At 44.4% G+C, this 12,500-nt stretch overlaps 1 protein-coding gene across 3 annotated transcripts in view; it reads left to right on the forward strand.

Moving 5' to 3' along the window:
* LOC128694629 (uncharacterized) overlaps window positions 1-12,500 on the forward strand; it is a 316,265-nt gene that overhangs the window by 138,187 nt on the left and 165,578 nt on the right. For all 3 annotated transcript variants that reach the window (XM_070095923.1, XM_070095924.1, XM_070095926.1), the window contains exon 12: window positions 8,555-8,642. In XM_070095923.1, coding sequence (XP_069952024.1) covers window positions 8,555-8,642 — 88 coding nt within the window. The remainder of the gene's footprint in view (window positions 1-8,554; window positions 8,643-12,500) is intronic.

A 12,500-nucleotide genomic window follows, 5' to 3' on the forward strand; every position in this document is an offset into this window, starting at 1 on the left:
GTGGGAGTACCCGTATTTAAAACATGGAGGGGGTGAGAGGCAAGAAAAGCCTCCAACTGAATGCCACGTGAGTCACAATGAGACCCCCCCAGAGGAAATGGTGGGCATTAAAATCACCAAGTAACAGAAGTGGTGGTGGTAAGGATGAAACAAGAAAGGCAAAGTCTGGGATAGAAAATGCTCGAGAAGGAGAGAGATATAAAGAACATATTGTAAACCACTTATTCAAGTGGATACGGGCTGCAGTGTAATGCAGCGAGGTATGGACAAATGGTTGACAGTACGGAATATCATTGCGTAGAAGAAGGGCACTTTCATTAAAGGTCTCATCTGAGAAAGGATCCGAAGAATACAATAAATTATAGCCTGAGATAGGTTGGAAAACAGCTGAGTGTAATTTTGGTTCTTGTAAGCAAGCACCAACAGGGGAAAACCTGGAAAGCAACATCTGAAGCTCACCCCGATTACCCCTGAGGCCGCGGATATTCCACTGTAAATAGGCCGTGATTGGCGATGAAGAAAATATCAGGAATCTGTAGGTAAAGGCACCTACGGACTAGAGGGGTTAGAAAAGTCAACGTGTGGTGGCATTGGAAGACGTTCAAGTAGCGAAGGAACGGAGCGTTGCGAAGAATGGGGTTGTGAAGATGGAGGAGAGGGAAGAGAAGGAACAGGAAGTGAATCAGTGTCCATTGAAGGTTTAGTCTCTTCAATATATTCTGAAATGGCTTCAAGTGTTTCTGAATTCAAAGATGTATGGGAGACCATATTGGAGATAGAAGGAGAAGGGTGAGTAAAGATTGGGACAGTAATGGACTGTACCAAAGTAGAGGGGGAGGGAAGAGCGTAAGGGACTGGAGATGAAGTGTGGGGGGGGACAGAAGAGGCAGAAACCTGGGAGGTGGCAGAAGAGGGAGAAACTTGGGACGGGACGGGGGTGGGAGGCATAGTACGAGGAGGAGGGTGAATCTCCACACTTGTAATAGAGCCAGAGAGAGGGGAAGAACTAGGTACAGAGACTGGAAAGGTAAAGTGTGGAGGTGGAAGAAGGGAAGGAAGGGGCAAAGAAGATTTGAGCAATGTGGATTTTTTTGGACTTCTGAGTAGAGGGGCGATTGGTATTAGGTGTCGTACGAGGTCTTGTCAATACTGGGGCTTGTGAGGAAGGACACGAAGATGTGAGAACAGACTGAGTTGTAGTCGGGACGTCAGAGCCAAGGACAGCAAAAGGATTAGATGCCGTAGTGGCTATGGGAGGGGTAACAACAGAGGAGGCTGCAGAAGATGGGACCCCAGAAGTGGGGGGATGTTTGGAAACACGAGAATAAGAAACACGGGGTAGTCTCCCTTGGAGGCGGAGATTAGTAACTGCCATAGCATAAGGGAGACCTTCTGCCTCTTTGAGGCAACGGATTTCACGTTCATTTAAGTAGACCTGGGAACGGCGGGAGTACGAAGGGTGAGCTTCATTACAATTAAGGCAAGATGGAGGGTGACTGCAAGATGTATTAGAATGGTCGTCGGCACCACAGACTGGGCATTCGGCCATAGATCTGCAATATTTCACTGGGTGACCAAAACGCCAGCAATTTCTACATTGTTGTGGTGTAGGTATCACCTTTCGAACTTGTAACCGATGTCCCGCGACATGTACAGAGGACGGGAGTTCTCGGCTGTCAAAAGTTAAACGAACCACATTGCAAGGGTAACGTCTCCTCCCCCGGGCAGGAAGGACATAAGTGTCTACTTTGAGGATTGGGAGATCCTGGAGTTCCAGCTGTTCAAAAATGTCATTGCCACATGACTGGAAATTCTGTTGGACTATGGTATGGGGCAGAATGACAGTACCACTACAAGAATTGAGAGAAAGATGTTTTTCAATAGTGATAGGAGTAGTATCGATATTCGAAAGGAGAGAAAGATCATGAGCTTGGGTAGCATTCTGGACAGTGACGATGCACGTACCGCTCTTGAGAGCATGAAATGAAATATCTCTGCCAACATGACGCAGGAGCGCTTTGCCAATACTATGGTCAGAAAGGTAGGCAGAAGAAGAAGTCGGTCTTAAAGTAAAGAATTTAGTCCATTGTGTGGTCCGAAACTGAGCGTGGAGAGGGAGTGCTTGATGTGTCGGTCTTTTCCGAGTAGAATGGGAAGGTAACGAAGGAGCATCATCAGGAGATTGACGTTGGCGTTTAGGAGTAGGACCGGAGTTGGTCCGGCGTGAAATGGGCGGGCGATTCAAAAATTGCCGTACCGTAGAGGGAGAAGCCGGAAGCATAGTCAAAGGAGAGCGGAGTTCAGACAAATCGAAGGAGTCTGTCGAAGCCCCGGTACCTGAAGCGGGTGAGGAAACAGCACCAGCAAGAGGTACAGGGGCATCAGGAGTGTCCGAAGAGTGGTCTAAACACAAGGCAGGGTCAGAATGGGGTGCGGTATCAAGAAGGGGCCCGGGGGTAGTGGGTTCATGGACTAGGGCTGCCATGGTTAGGTTACTCCTTTGCTTTTTGTTTTTAAGAAAAAAAAGAAAGAAGAAAAGAAAATAAAAATAAAAAAAAGAATAAAAAAAGGGGGGGGCGGGGAGGAATAGTTCCCAGGAGAAATGAAAGGGCCGGAAATCTCCCTCCGCGCCCAAGAGGACCTCAACACTGCTAGTAGCGCAGATGCAGCATGGAACCCATGCCATACCCTACCCTTCATGCCAGTAAACCAGCAATCCGGGATAGCAACCTCACATCTGCCGAGCTACCTCGGTGGACAAAAGAGAGGGCGGCCGGATATCCGCCACAAAGCATACCTCCTTCGGCCACCACCCTCGGAATCCGAAAGGTGGCTTCCAGAGATACACCCGTCGCCCGAAAGACACCCAAAGCTACTCCGGGATACCAGAGAGGGATCGGGACATCCCCAGGCAATCCAGATTCCACGGCAAACTACGCCACCGCCAAGAACCTCAACGGAATGGGATGGACCCCGGTGTCCTTTCCCCTACCTAGGAACTAGCGCGCCTGTGGGAGAAATCCCAAAGGCCAAAAAGAGGAAGGGCAAAAGGGAGGGGTGAGGAGGAGGAGGAGGAATGGAAAAAGGGGAGGATGGGGAGGATGGGATAGGGGAGGGGAGAATGGGGGGTAATTAGGTTCGGTCTGAGGAAGAAGACCGACAGGGCTAATTCCTCAGACCAAGAGCCTCTTCACCACGCCAAGGAGCCCCCCTTGAAGAGGTGTGCCTCGTACATAATCTTGCAACCCCTACTGTCAAGCAGATGCAAGATATGGCAAAGTGCTGTAAGCTCCCTGACTGCCTTGTTTGCAAGATTTACAACATGGTTCTTCATGGTCAGTTTGGAGTCAGATTTCACCCCAAGGATATCAACTTCTTCCCCAGGTGCCAACACCCTCCCATTCATCCTTACTACTGCATAGGCATTACCATCATGGTGCCTAGAGACCATCATCATTTGCATTTTCTCAGGTGCAAATTTTACTTGCCATCTGTTTCCCCAAGCTGATATAGCTCTTAGCTGGTGATTGATGTAGCTTAGAGCAGTTGGCATTTCTTCTCTTGAATAAGTGAATGTCAGTGTACAGTTGTCTGCATATGCATGGAATTCTGGGATGAGATGAAGAAGGTCATTGAAGTAGACTTTCCATAACAGTGGTCCCAGCACACTTCCTTGTGGAACACTTGCCCCAATAGGATGTCTTGCTGATTCCGTTCCATTGAGAACTACACTTAGAGATCTACCATGAAGGTAGTCACTGAGGAGACATAGCGTAGAGCCTGCAATTTCCAGTGCTTGAAGTTTTGCTAAGAGGCCCTGGTGCCACACCCGGTCGAAAGCGCCAGCAATGTCCAGTGCTACCACACAGCTGACTTTGGATTCATCCAGTGACTGGTGCCACTTAGTAGAGAGGTTTAACAACAGATCAGCGGAAGAGTAACCTTTCCTGAAGCCATATTGACGGTCACAAAGTAGTGAGTGGTAGTCAAAAAACTCTTGTCATTTGTCTTGAGATTATTGTCTCAAGGATCTTACCAGTGATTGACAGGAGTGACACTGGTCTGTAGTTGCTGATTTCTGCTCTGCTCTTCTTTTTGTGAAGAGGGACTACATTTGCCTCTTTCCATAGAGAGGGCCATTTACACTGTACTAGGCAGTGCTGAAAGATGTGAGTTAGAGGTGCTGGTAGCTGGTCTGCACATCTTCTCAGCAATCTTGGGCTCAACTTGTCTGGGCCCACAGCCTTTTCTTGGTCAAGCAATTTAAGAAGGAAATGCACCTCCTCCTGCCTTATTGTCACCACTGACAGTTTTGACAAAGTTCTTGCAGCTAGGCAAGGAGGGTCCCTTGCTGGATCAGGAACTTGCATTTTAGTAGCAGTGTTCAGCAAAGAGGTCTGCCTTCTCTTGACTACTAGTAGAGGTGGTCCCATCCTGTCGATTTAGAGGTGGAATGAGTTCATCAGGCAGATAACCTTGTCTGTCCTTGACCAGGGACCACCAGGTTTTGGAGCATACCCTACCTGATGCTAGCTTTCTTTTAGTGTCCACCTCCCATTTAGCAATGGCCCACTTTTGAACGTCACCCATATGTCTACAGGCTTGCCTGTGCAAGTTCCTGTTATAGGTGGTAGGATGTCTCTTATACCTTTGCCATGCTTTGTACTTAGCAGTAGCAGCCTCTCTACAACGAAAGCCAAACCAAGGCTGATCCGTAGGCTTCGTCACATATTGCCTTTGAGGAATGTGTTCTTGTTGTAAATTAAGGATGTGTCCAGTGAAGGCTTTCACTTGGTTGTCAACATCCCCTTGGAGAAGAGCATTCCAATTGGTGGTGGCAAGCTCAGAGCAAAGGGCTGGCCAATTACCTCTTTCCCATAGCCAGGTTGTGCGTGTGGACTCCTCACCTCGTTCTGTTGGGATCTTAAGTGTCGTAAAAACAGCCTTGTGGTCAGACGATCCAACATAGCCGAAGGGTTGACAAGTGACTATGCCTTCTGCCAGATCACTCACTACTGGGTCAAGGGAGGAGCCAGAGATGTGAGTAGGGAAATCAACAAAGTTTCTCATGTCAAACACTGCAAGAAGGTCATCAAAGTCCCTCTGTTGGTTGAGGTCACCAACAATTATGATATGTTGACAGTTGTGTTGTAGCAGAAGGGAGTTAATATTTTCCATTAGAAAGTTGATGGGATCTGCATGTTGCCACTGAGGTCTGTACATTGCACATGCTAGTACAGAGGTACTAGTGTTTATGCAGAGCTTGAAGAACATCATTTCAAGATGTGTAGGGGTGGCAACATCAATGTGCTGGGCATGAACACCTTTAGAGAAGCACACAACAACACCTCCTTCTTGCCCTTGCCTGTCTCTTCTCATCCATGAGGTGTAGCCAGCATTTCTTGCAAAATTTTCTGGAGTCCTGTCATCCAAAAATGTTTCAACAACAGCTATCATGTTGGGACGTCGAGTGTTCACAAAACTGTGTGTTAGCTCTCCAACATTAGTAATGAAACCTCTAATGTTGGCCGACAGGATGCTGATAGACTGGCTCCTCATGATGATGGGGTCAGCTTGAGGTGGTGGGTGTGTAGGGCATGTAAGGTGCCTGCCCTTGAGAGAGGTAGGGTACTGAGGCAGCTGCAGGGATGTAGGTCTGTGGTCTTGTATAAGGCACAATACCACCTGCTGGGCTGGGATAGGAGTAGCTGAGTGGGTGACGTGTGAGAGTGTTCACCAATTCAGAGATCCTGCTGGTTTGTTCTGAGAACAGGTCTCTAAACAGGTGGTCCTGTCTGTCAAGTTCCTTTTTCTTCCGACACTGGTCCTCCTGATGTCCTTTCTTGTTCTCTGTTTCTCTGTCTCTGTCTCTGTCTCTCTGTCTCTGTCTCTCTCTCTCTCTCTCTCTCTCTCTCTCTCTCTCTCTCTCTCTCTCTCTCTCTCTCTCTGTCTCTCTCTCTGTCTCTCTCTCTGTCTCTCTCTCTGTCTCTCTCTCTGTCTCTCTCTCTGTCTCTCTCTCTGTCTCTCTGTCTCTCTTTGTCTCTCTCTCTGTCTCTCTGTCTCTCTGTCTCTCTGTCTCTGTCTCTGTCTCTGTCTCTCTCTCTCTCTCTGTCTCTCTGTCTCTCTCTCTCTCTCTCTCTCTCTCTCTCTCTCTCTCTCTCTCTCTCTCTCTCTCTCTCTCTCCTCTCTCTTCTCTCTCTCCTTCTCTCTCTCTCTCTCTCTCTCTCTCTCTCTCTCTCTCTCTGTCTCTCTCTCTCGCTCTCTCTCTCTCTCTCTCTCTCTCTCTCTCTCTCTCTCTCTCTCTCTCTCTCTCTCTCTCTCTCTCTCTCTCTCTCTCTCTCTCTCTCTCTCTCTCCCACCTCTCTCTCTACCTCTCTCTCTACCTCTGTCTTTTTTTTTTTACACAGGGTTTGACAATGTTAAGGATCCCTAGCTTTATTGACAAGCTATTTACAGGTTAAGGATTCCTAACTTTATTGGCAAGCTAAGAGCTGTTACCTACATCAGCTCATTTGAAGCATTTTTATTGTTATGAGATATACAAGTAGGGAACAGGATGAAGTTGGAGCCATCTGTGGGCCAGCATTTTCATTTGATCAACTGACTTTATCTCTTTGACATCATTATGCTGTACGAATGTGTTCCTTACTCGAGTCATCCTGGGTATATAGGATCTCAGATGGAGTGATGTTCTGGAGAAGGGTACAGCCAGAGTGAAGTTGCTGCTTTCTGCCCGTCTTGTGGCATAAAAGCTTGTTTCATGCTGTCCTCGAAGTGGATCCAAGTGTGGCACTTTGACAATATTGGCCTTATACATAACAGTAAGGCCACCCACATCCCTCCTCTCTACCTCTCTCTCTCTCTACCTCTCTCTATCTCTACCTCTCTCTCTCTACCTCTCTCTCTCTCTACCTCTCTCTCTCTCTCTCTACCTCTCTCTCTCTCTCTACCTCTCTCTCTCTCTCTACCTCTCTCTCTCTCTACCTCTCTTTCTCTCTACCTCTCTTTCTCTCTACCTCTCTCTCTATCTACCTCTCTCTCTCTACCTCTCTCTCTCTCTACCTCTCTCTCTACCTCTCTCTCTCTCTACCTCTCTCTCTCTCTACCTCTCTCTCTACCTCTCTCTCTACCTCTCTCTCTCTCTCTCTACCACTACCCCTCTTCTCCCCTCCCTCCCATTCATTCATACCCTCTTCTTCCATTGTATCTGCCACAATACTTTACAATCTCACCATCCCCTATCTGTAATGATTGGGAGAGGCCGTTGTCTGGCATGTGCTGTGGGGTGGTTGTGGTATAACTTTTTCTGTGTGATTATACTTCAAGCTTAATCATGTACAAAATGTGACTGCCTCACTGTCCAGTAGACCAGGGCATTTATTAAGTCTGCATTGCTTGACCAATCTTAACATCTTATCAAAGAATTGCTAACCTACCACACATTTATAAAAGGGATATGCCCAAAATAATGTATTTAGTGAAAAAAGCAATACAGCTTTAACAAAATCAAAATTGTTAAATCTACAGTTTTTGCCCAGTCCCGTACAAAAAATACACAAAATGTGAATGTATTTGATAAAAAAAATGGAGAAAAATAATTTATGATTTTTTTTTAACTCTCACAATGTTCGTATCTTGTGGAGTGAGGTGGGGTGTCCTTTCATTGAGTTCCGGTGTTGATCAGAGTTGATTTGGGGGGATAATTTGAAATATAACTAACCACCCACCCACCCCACTCCATTAGACCTGTACCCCAAGATCGATGCAGCATAGAGCTCTGTTCTGTCTCCTGTTTTCTCATGGGGCCCCTCATTTTCTATACTGAATCATACCCCTCTCCATTAATAAATGTCAGTCGAGCAACTGCCCCAAGACAGATGATTTGGGGATTTAATTATTATCATACTTCACTGAGCCATACACAGAAAGAAGTTTTTCATACTAATCGCCGTCACCGACACTATAGAAAGCAACACTGGAAACTACAAAATTTCAAAAACATTGGCATACATGATACTTAAGCAGCACCAACCCAACAACACAGGAGTCACATGATTTCATCGTCTACCCGTCCTCATCATAGGTAGAGGTTGTTTTGATAAGGACCTGCCTCGCATGGGCCAGTAGGCCTTCGACAGTGTTCCTCCATTCTTATGTTCTTATGACATTCCTCAGGTCACGTGCGTCACACCTCACTCTCCGCCTATATATATAATGTCTTTCTACTTCTGTATGTTAGAAGTGATCAAGGTCCCAGGACCGAAACGTTTTCTAATAAATATGTTATAGTGTTTGCTTACGTGTCTTTCTAAACCAACTTGTCGGTATTTATTACCAAGGTTTATACCATTGTATCCTCTGCACTGGTTGCTGATTAATCACTCAAAAACTTACCACCAGCACTTAATAGTGATGGAAACAGCTGTAACCAGAAGATAGGAATTTCAAAGTGCTTTTGGTACTAAGCCAAGAAATTTGAAATTGCCAGTACTGGAGTTTACTATGAGTTTATTTTTCTGCATATTCTCTTCCTTTCTAACATTTTCTTCTACAGGGAGATTATGGAGGAACTAGGACTTGAGCATATTCTGAACCCTAACCAACTCAGGAAAAAGTGGAATTACCTTGTTGCAAAATATAAGGTAAGTAATTAATATGTAAAAGTAAATATGAGTGAAAGGGTAATGATTGTAAGAATTATTGACAGATGTTACTAGACTGTAGGTTTGATTCTTATATTTTTTTTAATTTTTATTAACACATTAGTTGTTTCCTACCAAGGCAGGGCGATCCAAAAAAAAAAAGAAACAATTTTATCATCATTCACTCCATCACTGTCTTGACAGAGGCATGCCTACACTACAGTTAAAAAAAACTGCAACACATCAATACCCCTTCTTCCAGGACTCAAGCCCAACTAACCAGTTTCCCTGAATCCCTTCATAAATGTTGCTTTGCTCATACTCCAACAACATGTCAAGTCATAAAAACCATATGTCTCCACTCCTATCTAGCACTCACGATTGCTGAAAGTCCAAGCCCCTCGCACACAAAACCTCCTTTAGCTCCTCCCTCCAACCCTTACCCCATCTTCCTTCCATTACAGATTTATATGCCCTCCAAGTCATTCTATTTTGTTCCATCCTCTCAAAATGTCTGAACCACCTCAACAACCCCTCCTCTGCCCTCTGGATAACACTTCTAGAAACCTGCACCTAATCTAATCTCCAAGTTATGGATTCTCTGCATTATATTCACACCATACATTGCTCTCAGATACATGTCTACTGCCTCCAGCCTTCTTCTTGCTGCAACATTCACCATCCATGCTTCTTACCCATATAAGAGCGTTGGTACCACTATACTCTCATACATTCCCCTCTTTGCTTCCATGGATAATGTTCTTTGTCTCCACAGACTCCTCAGTGTTTCACTCACCTGTTTCCCCTCATCAGTTCTATGATTCACCTCATCCTCATCGCCTTGCTCTTTCCTGTGTTCACTTTTAATTTTCTTCTTTTGCATTCCCTTCCAAACTTGCTCACCAACTTCTGCAGCTTTTCTTCAGGATCTTGCAAGAGCACAGTGTCATCAGCAAAAAGCAACTGTGACAACTTCCACTTTGTGTTAGATTCTCTCTTTTAATCCCACACCTCTTGCCAGCACTCAAGTATTCACGTCTCTTGCAGCCCCATCTATAAATATATTGAACAATCATGGTGACATCATGCATCCCTGTCTAAGTCCTACTTTTACTAGGAAATAACCTCCCTCTCTCCTATATACTCTTAACCTGAGCCTCATTATCCTCGTAAAAACTTTTAACTGCTGTCAGTAACTTATCACCTATTCTATACATTTGCAATGTCTGCCATATTGCTCCCCTGTCCACTCTAGCATATGCCTTTTCCAAATCCATAAATGCAACAGAAACCTCTTTACCCTTATCTAAATACTGTTCACCTATATGTTCACTGTAAACACTTGGTCTACACGCCTCCAACGCTTCCTAAAGCCTCCTTCTTCTTCTGCGATCCTACTCTTCGTCTTACTTTTAATTCTTTTAATAATAACTCTACCATACCCTTTACCAAGTATACTGAACAGGCTTCTTCTTGTTTCTTTCAACACACTGACCATATCCCACTGAGGCGGGATGGCCCAAAAGAAAAACGCAAGTTTCTTCTTTTACATTTAGTAATGTATACAGGAGAAGGGGTTACTAGCTCCTTGCTCCGGGGATTTTAGTAGCTTCTTACAACACGCATGGCTTAAGGAGGAAGAATTCTGTTTCACTCACCCATGGAGATAAGAGGAAATAAACAAGAACCAAAACTAGTAAGAAAATAGAAAAAAGCCCAGAGGGGTGTGTATATATATGCTTGCACATGCATGTGTAATGTGACCTAAGTGGAAGTAGAAGTAGCAAGATGTACCTGAAATCTTGCACGTTTATGAGACAGAACAAAAGACACCAGCAGTCCAACCATCACGTAAAACAATTACAAGCTTTTGTTTTACACTCACTTGGCAGGACAGTACACTGGACCCCCGGTTAACGATATTTTGTCACTCCAGAAGTATGTTCAGGTGCCAGTACTGACCGAATTTGTTCCCATAAGGAATATTGTGAAGTACATTAGTCCATTTCAGACCCGCAAACATACACGTACAAACGCACTTACATAAATACACTTACATAATTGGTCGCATTCGGAGGTGATCGTTATGCGGGGGTCCACTGTAGTACCTTCCTGAGTGGTTGCTGTCTACCAACCTACTACCTAGGTCTGAACAGGCTTAATCCCCTATAATTTTTACATTCTCTTTTGTCCCCTTTGCCTTTATGCAAAGGAATTATACATTCTCTTTGCCATTCCTTAGGTACCTTCCTGTCTTCCATACATTTATTAAATAAAAGCACTTACCATTCCAAAACTATCTCCCCACCTGCTTTTAACATTTCTGTCTTTATCCCATCAATCCCAGCTGCTTTACGCCCTTTCATTCTACCCACTGCTTCACGCACCTCCCCACACTCACACTTGGCTCTTCCTAGCTTCTACAAGATGTTATACCTCCCTGCCTAGTACATGAAATCACAACTTCCCTATCTTCATCAACACTTAAGTTCCTCAAAATATTTCCTCCATATTCCCAATTCTTCTGACATTCCATTTAATAATTCTCCTCTCCAATTTTTAACTGTCATATCCATTCATTCCCAACTCTTTCTCAACTTATTAATATCTTATTCTCAGCAAAATTTGTTGATAGCATCTCACTCTCTTATTTGCTCTCCTTTTACATTCCTTCACCACTTTCTTAAGCTTTCTTTTTCCCCCCATATACTCCTCCCTCCTTGCATCACTTCTACTTTGTAAGAACCTCATCATTCCACCAGTCACTTTTCTTCCCTCCCACACCCACTTTCCTGTAACTACACACTTCTGCTGAACACTCTAACACTACATTCTTTAATCTATCCCATACATCTTGAACCTCATTGCCTATACTCTCACTAGTCCATTTTCCTTCCAGTAGTTGTTTATATCTTACCCTAACTGCCTCCTCCTTTAGTTTATAAGCCTTTGCACCTCTCTTACTTGCTGATGCCATTCTTCTTGTATTCCATCTACCTTTAACTCTCACTGTAGCTACAACTGAAAAAATGGTCTGATGTATCTGTGGCCCCTCAATAAACATGCACATCCTGAAGTCCACTCAACAGTCTTTTATCTACCAATACATAGTCCAATAAACTACTGTCATTATGCACTGTATCGTATCTTGTGTACTTATTTATTCCTTTTTTCTTAAAATATGTATTATGTATTACAAACCCCCTTTCTGTACTAAGCTCAATCAGAAGCCCCCCATTATCATTTACACCTAAAACCCTAAACTTACCTACCACACCCTCTATAACTGTTTTCTCCACTTTAGCACTCATGTGTCCCACCACAACCACTCTTGATATTTATGTTAATACATTTTAATGTAAAGCTTGAAAAGAAGGTAATTAATGTACTCATATGTGGTTGCAGGGATTGAGTCACTGCTCCTGCTGCACCTAAGATAATTTAGAGAGGTACTAAACTTCTTTCTTTCAACACACCGGCCGTATCCCACTGAGCAGGGTGGCCCAAAAGGAAAAATTAAAGTTTCTCCTTTTACATTTACTAATATATACAGGAGAAGGGGTTACTAGCCCCTTGCCCCCGGCATTTTAGTTGCCTCTTACAACACACATGGCTTACGGAGGAAGAATTCTGTTCCACTTCCCCATGGAGATAGCAGGAAATAAACAAGAACAAGAACTAGAAAGAAAATAGCAGAAAACCCAGAGGGGTGTGTATATATATGCTTGTACATGTATGTGTAGTGTGACCTAAGTGTAAGTAGAAGTAGCAAGACGTACCTGTAATCTTGCATATTTACGAGACACACAAAAGACACCAGCAATCCTACCATCATGTAAAACAATTACAGGCTTTCGT

The sequence above is a fragment of the Cherax quadricarinatus genome, chromosome 51, assembly GCF_038502225.1.
Source record: "Cherax quadricarinatus isolate ZL_2023a chromosome 51, ASM3850222v1, whole genome shotgun sequence".
Lineage (NCBI taxonomy): Eukaryota > Metazoa > Arthropoda > Malacostraca > Decapoda > Parastacidae > Cherax > Cherax quadricarinatus.